The following is a 14344-nucleotide window of genomic DNA, read 5'->3' as shown; positions in this document are numbered from 1 at the left end:
AACGTGCCCTGACTAGCCAGACCCGAGTAACCTTGATAGATGTGTTCATCATGTCAGCACATCCCATTAGTTGTTAAGGCTAATCGAAGGTCTTGCGGTCGATCGTTAAAATATCAGCCTTGATAGCTGCGTAATGTGTATCTCATGCTATTATTGCACCCAAAGACTTGGAGAACTCTATCCTGCTACGGACACACTTCCTGGTTGTGCTTACGTTACTTCCTTTTTGAAAGGAAATGATTGTACATTTGTGATTATGAAATAAAACCAAATTCCGCTTAGATTTTTTTTCTTTCTTGTTTGAAAGTGACAACTATTGCAGTAATATGAAGCATAGAAAAAAATCTAGATTTTTCGACATTAGAAGCAATTTGGCTGCCAAAACATCTTAAACTTCTGACAAGAAAATTGTAATTTCTGTCATTCAAAAGCATCAGGTTCTCTTTAAAATAGACTTATTTCTTTTTTCAAATTGAATAATTTGATAGTTTGCATTTACAAAGACAGGCATATTAACTTCCTTATGATATTGACCCTAGTAATGTGCTTTTGATTCATATAGCATCTCAGAAATACCACATGCAATTATTTTTCTTAAGATTTTCCCTTCAAAGTAACATATTTGTACTCCCTATTAAAACCATGAATAAGGAGGAGAAAATTGTGCATCTGGGGGCGGTTTATATGCGAGAAATTGTAAAATTCAACAATTTTAAGGCAATTTTAAGGGTGGCTCATCTGCGAGTAAATACGGTAATGTTTGATACTATTTCATTTTCCTTACATCTCTCAAAGCTACATATTAAAACTTTGTTAATTAAAAAAAAATGTACCATAAAACATTATTGGGTGTTTGGAAATTATTTTAACTGACTTTTTAACTGAAGGGAATTATAAGGTAGGAACAGAATAATGCAATTGTTTTTTTAAAGTACCTTCACCTTTTAATTCTGTCTTTCTTTCTTTTCTTTACAGTAAACTTTATATCATGTGAAGGATACCGCATGTGCCCTCTCCTCTGGCCCATGTGTAATAACCATTAATATCCAATCATAGTTTGTGTTAATTAAAATCCGTAATTGCCATTAAACCTAATGATGTTACCTCTCATGTTCATGTGTTACAACTCCGCCTACCACAGGCTCGTTATCCTGACTTGCTGAATTTAATCAGATGGCAAAGGAATTTTCATCTATAATTATCTGCTCCGCTTCATCATTTAATCTTTCAAAAACAGCTCCTCGCATGTACTGTTGCTGTCAAATGATGAAATACTGTCATAGCGTGTTCTGCCAATACAATTACTCATTTGCATAGTTATGCATTTACTCGCCAAGGCTTTTAGTAATTTTTCTGCCTTGCTGTGTGATCCTGTATATGCAAACTTGATCCAGTATATACAAATGGTCAAGTCATACTAACTCTGAGTCCTATTCATGGTTCACTATAAAAATAGAAAGCCTCCAATTCTTCCAAAACAACCACATGATAGCTTTGTAATTGACTCTTGGCTTCAAAAGACTTCCAAAACAACTTTTGTGCAAACATACACTAAATGGGAGACTTCCTATGTGGGAGGACCACAAATATTAATGCTCTAATTTCTGTTCATGCTCCAAATGCCGTAAAATCTGGTGTATTCTGCTGCTCATCAACACGTCTCCCTCTGTTGTACAACATGACTGAATCATATACTTATGGAGATATCATCATTAAATGGAAGAATGATAACTAGAAAACTAAATGCAGCTGTCTGCCAAAGTTGAACTGCAATATGCATACAAACTACGACAACAGACAATAACAGGCTGTTGGAATAAGGCTTTTTTAAAATTCACTTATATGAACGGAATTATGGATTGCAGAATCCAATTCAAATGAAAGACATTTGTTCATGTTCCGTGATGCTTATCCTCACCAGCCTATCCCAGATAGTGACTATGGACAGTAGGCAGGGTACACGCTGAATTGGTTGCCAGCCAATGGCAGGGCAAAAAAAAGCAAACAACCATTCAATTTGGAGTGTTCAGCCAGCCTAACACGCATGATTTTGGAATGTGGGAGGAAACCAGAGTACCCTGGAGAACCCTTGATCTCTGAACTGTGAGGAGGACATGCTTACCACTCAGCCACTACAAATGAAAGATACGCAACTCAAAATTGTTTTTTTTTTCATTCAATAAAACGAGTCTACCAGATGTTTTTCAATAACCGTATGTGAGATAGCAGGGCAGTTTCTAATTTTAAAGTGTTTGGTTTAGGAGAAGTGTTATGTGGTTATTGTATAATCTTGCTAACAGAAAGAATTTGGATTTGCATGGATCTCATACTAAGAAGGGTGGGTGACGGCTTCTGTCAGCACAGTGTGGTGTCAAGTGCTGGTAGAACACACTTGCAGAAAGGAGGAAGAAAATCTGATTAAACAATTAGTGTCAATTAGCCTCGACCAAATCATTCCACAAACAATTGGTCTCTAGTGCCGAGCTTAATTACAGGCGACTTTCAGCTCCTTATCATGAGACATGTCGCTCGTGATTCATGCTGGACTCATGTCTGTCCCTCAAGCACCATCAATTATCTACTGCTAGCAAACAAATCCGCTAAGCACAAAAAAAGACAGCTGCAGTCCTGGGCCTGATGCCTGATTAGCATAGGCCTGCCTATAAATGTGTGTTTGTCAAAGACGAGTGATCATTCCACTGATATGCTGATTTAAAAAAAAAAAGTGTTTCCAATTGCATGGGCAGTAGACCCAACTATTGGCAGCAAAGCCTTAGTTCAAAATCCTGCGAACGATTCTAAATTGCACATAAGTGATTATTTTAAATAATTGTTAACAAAAATACACACTTTTTCGGTGGGACAGTTGGCAAATGGTAAAGAAGCAAGAGTGTGAGGTCATTGCGCGTCATCTCATAAGCACACAACAAACACTCGGAATGTACACAGAGCACGGAACGTGTGAAGGGGACCGACAGCAGGCTGGGTGACATGTTAAATTACCCCTGTGATGTATGGCTTAATGAAGCCCTTGTGTTGATCACGCTCCACATTAATCAACAGCCATGAACAGATTCCCTTATTTTCTCAATGCAGCCTTGATAAACTGCAATTTCATTTAACCTTGGACAGCAACTTTAATAGCTTCCACAGGACAACTGTCAATACTTGCCTGGGTATACAGTGATTAAATTGCACGGCCAGGAGTATGTCACGATTTTCCCTTGCCATGCTCATCTTAGATTTGTTGTCCAACAGAGCCCCCCAACACACAGACAGATTTACTTTAAATCTAAATTTGTGACTTTACTAAAATATTCAATTATTGTTTAAAATCTTGCATTCATTTTGTGTTGTGTTGCTTTATGGTTGATGAGCTGTAAACTTGTGTTTGAATCTGGTGACATTGTTATTTGTCTGGCAAATCTATTTTGTTCATCTTGAAAAAAAAATTGGCACTCATTTAGTTTAAAAAAGAGACAATACAACACTATAGCCTTCATTTGAAATATGGCGGCTAAAAGTAACCCTTATATGGAGAAATACACCCATATCTTTTTCTAAGACAGCAATGGAGATTCACCAGGGTTATTTTTTTTATCTTATTGGCGACCTGGCGGCCATGAGCGAAGGATACATGCTAGAAGTAGACGGTGACAGGGTGTGACATGAGCCCTGTCATAATGATTTTGTGTGACATCCTCCACCCTTGTCAATTTAGCATAAATTATCAGTCATGAAAGGCCTACTGGCTGATTAAAACCAATTGTCTGGGTGACGAAGGACAAGGCAACCTCTTTATTATATGATAAACTAAGTTAATGGAAGCAGACAATCTCTCCTCAGGGAAATCGGTCTAACTCTTAATTAAAGCATTGTTTTCTCTGCTGGGTAGAAGGAGATCTATACTTATCCAACATTGCACCTGATCTTAAATAATATTAGTTTGTTCCTCTCAGTAAGCTTGTAACAACAAAATGAAGGACAACAAGTACCCAGAGAACACAACATTACTTAAGCCTGCATAATCAAAGGAGAACCACTACAGGCTAAGGTGCAAAAATAAAAGTGATGAACCTCGAAAATTGATACTAAGTCTAGTACATGGGTATTTATCAATGTAAAAACATAAAATGAAATATTAGTCATGCAAGTATTTTCTTATCGGCTTCAATTGCTCAATGTAGCAACTCTAGCTATAGTATAATTTGATATATATAGCGATAATTGGATGAAAGGTATCATTGAAAAAAATGAGTTTATTCACATGTTTGTATTAGAGTGATTGTGCTTTGTAAATAACGTCATATGCATGTACAGTACTATATTACTGACATCTGTCAGCATGCTGTAATGCAAAGGTACACCACTGCAAACCACACCGTTGGTGTAATAATAAACATTTAGCTAAATGAAAACCTCTCTCCTAATGTCAATCAAAACTCAGCATTTATTATGAAGGGCCATGTTCTTCTAAAAACACAGTCTCATCACATCGCTGCATACAGTATTCACCATTAAACACCTGTCCATAACACTCAGTATTTCCCCTGTCCTTTTTGTGTGTAATTTCTTTTCGCAAATGGAGTTGAAAAGATTCCAAATATGTATTTTGTACCGCATAGCACCTTTCTGAAAGCTGATAAATCAAATCTTAGCAAAAGCGGTCAGCATCAAGAGCACTCCTACAACATTGCAAAATACTACGACAAATAACGTCAGCCCGTTTCAGTCAAAACGCTCTTTTTATGTTTAAGTAAAATCTACACACAAAATACTTCTATTCCTCAAGAAATATAACCATGTCGGCATATTTGTTTAGCAATTAACACCCATGCATGAAACTTGGCGTTTTTCCCCTGGTTGTGTTTGTTTTGTTAGCACATCCACAACTGAAAAGATTCCAAGGAGACATGTTTGTGTGCAAGCTTGAGCTGGGCTCAGCAAACACAACCAGTTTCTCTTCCTCTTGTGATTGCTCGGATGACATAACAGAAAAGCAAACATTTCTCTGTCTTGTGCCTCTCGTGGGCGACCCCCACCAGCCCCCAGTCACCGACCTTTCCAGCAACACTTGAGAGGTGACAGGCGTACTTCCATTCTTAACCCGCACAGAAAGAAAGAATGCCTTCAGGAGGATAATTAGTGAAACTTGAAGAGCCGATGCTAATCCTAAGTACCTCACTTTGTACGAGCGCCTCAGCCGCTCGACTCTTTTAGACGGCTGCTGACAAAGTGCAACGTCGGCCTCAGTCAAAGTCAATAAGTAGAGATGAAGCAGGCACAGCAGTTACCTCGGTTTATGATAAACAAACAGTGCAATCTATCACGAGGGATGCAGATCATAACATCCAACAGGCACACATAAATTATTCCACACATTTTAATTTTGTTAATAGAGGAAGAATCATTTGTAAAACTGAGGCAACGCCGGGGCCTTACATGAGCTATATGACAAAGTCTTGGCTGCATTAGTTTGATTGACAGGAACCGAGACGGATCATTATCGGCCTACCGCGACATGGTAACGTGACAAAATCCACCACGCCTCAATTCTGGGAAAGTTTACTATTAACATGCAATTAGAAAATATATTTAATGCCTGTCCATTTCACCAGGTACAAGTTTCCATGACAACCAAAAACAGCAACTAATTGCCAAGACAGAAGAAAAATGATGCTTTGCATTAAAACATTTAGTGGGATCAAAAAAGAAGCAGTTTTTATTGTGTAGCTTTATGAGACAATATTAAAATTTATAAGCTTAATTAGAAGCAGAGGGGAGCTTCTGCTCTCCATTTCAAGCTTTGTTTGTTGGGACAAATCGCTCTATAGAAGAGGAGCAAAGTGCTCTGGTGGATCTCATTCATCCGTGCAGAAGAAACCAGAAGCTCTCGTTTTACCGCACAAAGCCATGAACAGCTGGCTGATCGATACTCCACAAAAGGCTGAGAGGTTAGAGCAGTCAAAAGACTGTTAACTAGCCATTTTATTTGTCAGACATTTATATCATTGTTTACGGTTGACTGCATCCCTTTCACTTTGAGCCAGGCTGCACACCTGTGCTCGGAGCACGGTCAAGGCCTCATGACACGATCATCTCGTTAGGGGGACGGATGGATGAATGAACGATAAATTAGATACAGTAGCTACTGAAAGAGATTTTACAAGTGTACTACCTGTGTATGCTAAATATCAAATTTGGTAAATATACAGTATTATTAGGTAAACATTAGTGTATTCATTAAAACATGTTTCCTTGGGACAGTTCTTTCAGGAATTGATCAACAAATCTGTTATAGGATCTCGCAGCTGATTTGAAATATTACATAAGAAGACACAAATAAAGTTTTTTTTACTATCTAGAGTCATTTTTAGTGATGAATTTATGAAGTTGTAAGTTACGACTGAGAATAATCACATACTACCAACAAGTATTGTTACTGAAAATTAAACATTAACCCTTATAACTTTGGTTGATGTAGAGGAATAAAAAAACAAGTGCAGACTTCTTTTATAACAACATTTGTGAATTTTGCTGCATTAGTATATTTTGAATGCTCGCACATTTGTGTTTGTTTGAGTGTAGGTGCGTCACCTCATCATCGTGGTAAAGAGCACAAGGCTTTGGCTGACACAGGCTGGCAGAGGAGTAGACCCTCTCTGGGATTCACCCAGGCGGAGAGGGGCTTCCTGGACCTCCTTTGTCACACCATTTGGGGTGCTTGTGTCTGGGCATGCCCCATTTTTTGCACCCTCTTGGCAGCTCCCTGTGCATGCAGACATCTGCTCTTCCCACCAAACTCCTGGTGGAGAAACACAATAATAAGTGACAATGTGTTCTTTGATATTTCTAGCCATTGATAAAATTATACATTAGTTTGTTCACTGTTCAGGGATTCTAAATGTGACTATTTCCTTATAGCTTCTAAAAATAACTGGTTTTGCAAAAGCCCTTCCTCCACAAAAATTTCCACTAATAAGCACTCTGACAATAGTGACCTAGTTATTGACATAATTCGGTCTTTCCTTTCACTTTTCTCTGTAAACTCTGCATTAACAAAAACTGTGTTGAATTAGAACTTCAGATAAATCACCTCTCACTCTGTAAGATAGGTGGAGACCATGCTTTTTCAGCTTGTTTAGTGGTGGATTGTTTTCAACAAGAGTTCGTTTGATGAACATTTTCAATTGATTTCAATAAAATAGATAAAACAGTGGTGTGTGAGTGGTCAGCGTGTCAGTCTCACAATTCTGGGGTCCTGGGTTCGATCCCAGGTCCATCCTCACCTCCCGGGCTTGTGTGGGTTTTCTTCGGGTACTTCGGTTTCCTTCCACATTCCAAAAACATGCATGGATTAAACCCTCTAAATTGCACCTAGGTATGAGTGTGACCCTGAATGGTTGTCCGTATCCTTGTGCCCTGCAAAAGGCTGGCCTTCAATTCGGGGTGTCCCGCCGCCTAGTGCCCGGAGTTAGCTGGGTTAGTCTCCAGCACCCCAGCAACCCTTGTGATTGTGACAATAAATGAAAAAATAAAACTGTTCAGAGTTTTTGAGCATGTAAATAATATTCCAGTCTGGTCTATTAAGGGATTTTAATATCCTAATGAGCTGCATGTCTATTGGTGAAAATAGCTCATAAAACACTGTCGACATCTGTGGCCTATAGTCTTTCATTCTTGTGAAACTTGGTGGGTGCGGCTTTTAGTCGTGCGGCTCGTAGTCCAAAAATTACAATAATTTAATTCGACATCCAAAGAACAAGCATGGACAAACAAGTCAAACTCAAGCCAGATGAGAAGCTAATGGCCAATTTCTATGTCTTATATAATAAAATATGATCAATTAATTTTGTTTGACATTTGCATTATTTAGCCTGTTGAGAATCCAGTTGCATTTTTTGAACTAAAAGCTGGAAAATATAAGTTGTTGTTTTTCTAATCGTTTGGATTTAATGGTTTTGTCAGATTTTTATTTAGTTTTACAAATTGATTTTTTTTGTTCAAATTAAGGTGATTCTTTCAAGGCAGCTAAGAGCACCCAATATGAGAAAAATTAAGCAAATGTGATCGGTATCACGATCATCAGATCTTATACATCAATGAGTGGTATCAGAATGGTCAGCCCAAAAAAAAACAGAAGCATTCCTACCTTCTAACGAAAAAAAAAAGCCTGTAAACAAAATGTATTTTTTAAAAGTTGTTTATTTAAGGCTTTATAGTCTGAAGCCACAAGTGCTGACCATCAGGTTTGATTTTGTTTCCTCCACAAGCCACTTTGAAGGCAAAGCTTCCCATCAAAGCATAATGTCTGCAGCCATGGCCCCAGTTGTTTTGTGCGTGAGCAATTGTGCCGCACGCATTATTGCGCCCACTTTGTTCGTGCTCAGCGGCCCAGAATAAGTTGCTCATTATGGCGGCCAAGGGGACAGGTTTTGAGTTTGATGTCATGGCGGTAATATAGCCCCAAAGAAAGCCTTCAATGGTGACATCTGTTCAGGGCGGCTTACAGTTCGCTATCACAGCAACCTGTGCACCATCTGAACACATACACAGCAGACGACTGTGGACGGAAATTTAAAAATAGTATTAATATTTTATTTTACTTGTCCTCTATAAACTTGGACGCATAAGCAACATGCTGGCTGTCACACCGACCTTTGACCTGGACCTTGCTGCAATAATCACTTGCTAATTTGTTACCAAGGGCCAGCATGCACCCCACCCCCATCCTCTTGAGCCCCCTACATGCAGCACAGTTGCATGTGCTCACTCATGCACGAGTAACGGATTTTTAAAAAATCATCCTTTCTTATTAATAATGTTTTATTGATTATTATATAAATGACCTCATTCTCTTATTCATGCTATTTTCCCAATTTGTCAAAGTTTTTACGGGGGATCCAGTTTGCATATTCTAATAGAGGGGGTTGGCGGACTGTCTCCCAACTTAGAGCAAAGGGAATTACAAGTGTATCATTTATGTGCACGGTGCACAGTCACGCAGCTACATCGGGTGGTGATGTTAAGCTTTTAAAGGCCAACACTGATCGGTGGACGACGGAGCTGAGAGGAACGGTATGTAGCTCTTATTTAAATGTCATCGTCATTGTCACCTTTGTTTTTCCAGGCCACATTGCTGTTTGTTATGTTGCATCGAATCCATGGCTTTCGACACAAATGTAAATGGATAACGATTTTTTTTAATATTCATTAAATAATGTTGATATTTTAAGCATATTCATTATATGAACACATATATATTTAAAATATAAGAGCAAAAAAAATCGTGCATGGCTTCCAGATTTTGACTAAAATCTAAAATAAACTAAGATCTAAGTGATGATTAAGAATCTTAAAATAATGCATATTCTAATAATAAATTGTACATCAAGAATTCCGTTACAAGCAACGTCATCTTAATCTGATTTAATTATCACGTGTAACTGTCATTAAAAAAATAAATAATAATAAGGTGCATGCTCATTCCTTCGTTTTTATACACCTGAGAGCAAAGTGGTGTGAATTAATCCGAGAGGGGGGCTGGGGGGTACTTGTCTCCAATGGTAGAAACACAAGAATTAATCAGGCACATCATCTATCACGCTGTGTAATAAAGGAAGCGACATGGCCAAGGCAGATGATGTGATGAATAATCCCTGGTCGTTTTAATTAACTTTTCCCTGTCCTGTAATGACCAAGCTGGTCAACAGAGCCGGTCAATAAGCATGTTAATATCAAACAAATAAAAGTGCGGATGATTAAAAACCTCCCGCGTTATTAAATTTGAAATTCAAATGAAATGAACGCTTCCAGTGCGCGCTGCATGCAAAATAGAAAAGGACGAGAGTGGCGTGCATGTAAACGCTTGCATGCACGCTTTGCACCCAACTTCTCATTACGTAACAACACCTTTAACAAAAAGCATGCCAATAAAGTGATGAACCTTATTGCACAGTGGAATATTTATATTCGAAATTCAGCCCGTGCAATCACTTATTTCTATAAATAATAACGACCCCAGCATTATCTCAATATAGGCGATTTTACCAAAAGTGTACCATCAAACGCATGGACATAATTGACGTCAATTATGGGAGTTATTTTCAATATAGGATCCTCAGGAGGGAACAAAGCCATCTTTATATGCTGGAAGTTTGTGTATATTAAGTTAAGCATGCGGATTTTTTTCAATGTGCATAAAATGTTATGTGTTGATTTAAAAGGAATAGGTGAGAAATATGCTTTCGATCAAATGCAACAAAAACGTATGTTATAATAATGTTTTGAATGAACGAAAAAGGAGTGGATTTTTTTTATGTAAAACTTTTATTGACGCCCTGCTCATCCGCCCTTGACTCTTCTAATTTATGGAAAGTGATGTTCTGTAAAAAATCTCAATAAGTGGCCCCCTAATTCCTCCCTCCTTATTCACTCTCATTTAACTTTACCTTCCTTCCGCTGTCTTTTATTATGGAGGGGGCGGCCTGGGGGGTGGAGAGCCCTGTCTATTGATGACCTCACGGGGGCCGTTCGGTGTCCGCGCGGCGCGCTGGAGCCGCTGATTGGACGCCCGTGTCACAGCGCCACTTCAAAGCCGCAGAGGAGCCGCGGGACCGTGGAAGAATGGGCGGAACGCATCATTGTATTGCACACCTCTAAAAAAAAAAAAAAAAAAAAAAGAAAAGAAAAGAAAAGAAAGAAAACGGGGGGAAAACACTGCTCGGATTCATAAATATAAAAAGATCCTCGGAGGAGGGCTGTGGGTTTTTTTGTGTGTGATGGCAACTTCACTTCTAGGGGTGAGTCTCCGAAAAGGACTTTCTTACTTGCTTCAATTAGTTCTTGTCATTGGCTGCTGCTTGGTTAGGGGGGATTACACTTTTTTTTAAAGAAAAGATCGGGGTAAAGTGATTTCTGTTTTCGGTAGATGGGATAAAAGTTGAGAGCGCTTGTCATTGTTTTTGTCCAAGTTTAGACAGGTACGCAGGTCTAGATGAAAAAGGGCGTCTCGGCAAAGAAGCGCTTAACTGACTAACTTGCTGTTTTCTCCGTCCAGGAGGAGCCGAGATTGGGATCGACTCCTTTAGCCATGTTAGCTGCAACATGTAACAAAATCGGCAGTCCAAGCCCTTCGCCTTCCGCCATTTCGGATAATTCCTCTTCGTTCGGGAAGGGCTTCCACCCGTGGAAGAGAGCCGCCGCTGCCGCGGCCGCCGCCGCCGCCAGCAGCTGCAGCCTTGGCTCCGGCCTGTCCGGCTTCGGGGTTTCGCGCAACGGCTCGGCCATCTCGGACTCGTTCGCCTCCAACGGCCCCACGGGCTCCAGCGCCTTCTCCCTCACGTCCGGCGCCTCGTCCGGTTCCCACTTTGGAAACGACTATTCGGTGTTCCAAGCGTCCGTGTCGAATGGCTCGCAAGAGTCGGCCCACCAGCCCGTGTTCATCTCCAAGGTGCACACGTCCGTGGACAGCCTCCAGGGCATCTACCCTAGGATGAGCGTGGCGCATCCCTACGAGTCCTGGTTCAAGTCGTCTCATCCCGGCATCCCCGCGGGAGACGTCGGAAGCACGGGGGCGTCCGCCTGGTGGGACGTGGGAGCCGGCTGGATTGACGTCCAGAACCCCAACGGAGCCGCGCTCCAGACGTCGTTACATTCCGGCGGACTGCAGACGTCCTTGCACTCCCCCCTGGGCGGATATAATTCTGAATATTCCACTTTAAGTCATTCTGCCTTCAGCGCCAACCCTTCTCCGCACCTGTTGACCGGCGGCCAGCACCTGATGGACGGCTTCAAGCCGGTGCTCTCCTCCTACCCGGACACGAGCCCATCTACGCTAACCGGGGCGGGGGGTACCATGCTCTCCGGGGGTCCGCCCGCCTCCCTGGCCGGCTCCCCCAGGTCCTCCGCGCGGCGCTACTCGGGCAGAGCCACCTGCGACTGTCCCAATTGCCAGGAGGCCGAGAGACTGGGACCGGCCGGGGCCAGCCTGCGGAGGAAGGGCCTCCACAGCTGTCACATCCCCGGTTGCGGGAAGGTTTACGGCAAAACGTCGCACCTCAAGGCGCACTTGCGCTGGCACACCGGCGAGCGGCCGTTCGTGTGCAACTGGCTCTTTTGCGGCAAGCGCTTCACGCGCTCCGACGAACTCCAGCGACACTTGCGCACGCACACCGGCGAGAAAAGGTTCGCCTGCCCCGTGTGCAACAAAAGGTTTATGCGCAGCGACCACCTGAGTAAGCACGTCAAGACTCACAGTGCCGGTGGATCGGCCGGCTCGGGCTCCGGGGGCAGCGGGGGGAAGCGGGGGAGCGATACCGACAGTGAGCACAGCGCACCGGGGAGCCCCCCGTGCCACTCCCCGGACCTGTTGCACCCGGCCGAGGCGAGGCAGGGCGTGGTGAGCATGAACGGCCTCTAACTTCGCTTGCTTGACGTTCAAAAAGTGTATGAACGACGATAAAGTGTCGGACATTTGCTGGAAGGACTTGACAGTGCTGGCCATTATACTGTAACTTGTGTGTGTGCGTGTGTGTGTGTGCGTGTTTCAGGGGGATAGATCATGTATATTTCCCAGTAAGGACATAACACTAGTGTGTGCACAATGATCTGTCGTCTAAAAAGGCCTTTAGAATTTTCTGTCACATGCAGTTTAGTGGGTATTTTATTAAAAAGCCAAGATATTTCTTAAATGATATCCCATTGGATCAGAACATATAAAACTGTCATTTCTAAAATAGGCCTAGAAATTTCCCAGTAGGGATGTACCAGTTTGTGTATGCATGTATCATTCGTTTCTTAAGAAAGAGAGCTCCAAAAGCATTTCTCCAAAAGAGCACGAAAGTACAGATCATGCATTGGTTAAAATAGAATGACATTCAGCGTATGCACAAAACTCCATCTAATTTATTGCGCAAATGGCCCAAAACAGTTATATTATATAAGTGCATTTCTGTCACTCATGAAGAAAATGAGTGTATACTTTTTTTCTACATTCTAAATTGGCGTGTGCACAATGTATTATGTCATTTTTTTTCTAAAGACAGTAGTGCACCATTATCTAATTTAGTGGATGCACAATGATCCGTGTCATGTTTTGAGAAAATAAGCTTTTACATTTTTTTGTGGGGTCGTTAATGGTATGCTTGAGTACTCTCGGTGATCCTTTCACTGAAAAATAGACCGCTGTATTTTGGGGCAATGACTCAACAGTTATGCTTATCTTAATGCACGACGGAAGTTTGTCATATTGGGATATGAGACCGACATATAGTTAAGTGCATACTAGTTTGTGTATTTTAGTTTATGATGCCCTATTTTGCAAGGGAAACATAGGCCTGCAAATTACAGAGTAAGGGCATGACAGTGAACAACAATGTTCCATCATGCAGTCATTTATTGGAAAAAAATATAGGCACTTCTTTTTTGATTGACATTTTGCTGTTCTAATAGAAATATCTCGTGTAACCGTGCAAAAAAGGGGAGATGGGTTCATTCATATTGAGGCTGCAAAAAGTTGTGCTGTCATAGATTTTGTTCGCAGCAAACTCTGGCACTTTATATTACTGAGAAGGATGATGAAAATACTAACTCGGTGAAGAATAAAGGAGGATAATTGGGCCGTTTGGTTATCTGGCCATGACACTCACACACATATTCGCAGACTTTGTGTCTAGTCCATTTGTGCCAAGGCAAGTTTGTACTTTTTAGTTGAGGAGGTCCTTTATCTGACTGCAAAATGTGCTGTAAATATTGAACCATGTAGGTTAGAATATACGCCCATGTCAAAGGTGAGTATGTATTTGTCCAGGAGACGATTTTGTATAGCTATTTCTAGTTGTATATGGACTCTAGTAAATATTTGAAAATATACGCGGAGATGTACTTTGGATATTTTGCTTTGACATGATATGAATTGTATTGTGGGGAATTCTATTTAACCACGATTTTTCTTGTATTTAGGGGTCTATTGTTAGGCGCACTTTTGAATTTATTTGTAAGGTTTGGAGATGATTACTGTTTACCCACTCTTGTTTTTTTTTATTTAAGTAAGCATGTTGTAAAGTGATCTTAATTTTACAATATATTTTTTTCGTTTGGTTTTCCCCATTCTAAGAATGGCTTTTTATGTGAGCCACTCAATAAAGGCAGTATGGACTCAGAATCACTTTGTTGGATTGATTAAATGATTGGCAATTCAACTTTTTCTATTATTGGAAAACACTCAATGATAATTTTATATTGAAATACATTTTTAAGTATCTTACGTTTGAAATCACAAGTTACATTATATTTAATACCAACAGGGCCTTGCATTGGTTCATTAATGATTAATTTTCAGTTA

General features: G+C 40.8%; 1 protein-coding gene across 1 annotated transcript; it reads left to right on the top strand.

Annotated features, from left to right (window-relative positions):
• The first annotated feature begins 10758 nt into the window (after nt 1-10758).
• sp8b (sp8 transcription factor b) lies at nt 10759-14158 on the top strand. The gene is made up of 2 exons (XM_077598768.1): nt 10759-10802; nt 11060-14158. The coding sequence occupies exons 1-2, from the start codon at nt 10782-10784 to the stop codon at nt 12419-12421; spliced, it is 1383 nt and encodes a 460-aa protein (XP_077454894.1). The 5' UTR covers nt 10759-10781; the 3' UTR covers nt 12422-14158.
• Nucleotides 14159-14344: the final 186 nt, after the last annotated feature.

The sequence above is a fragment of the Stigmatopora argus genome, chromosome 4 (assembly GCF_051989625.1).
Source record: "Stigmatopora argus isolate UIUO_Sarg chromosome 4, RoL_Sarg_1.0, whole genome shotgun sequence".
Lineage (NCBI taxonomy): Eukaryota > Metazoa > Chordata > Actinopteri > Syngnathiformes > Syngnathidae > Stigmatopora > Stigmatopora argus.
This window is presented reverse-complemented; position numbering and strand designations above follow the sequence as displayed.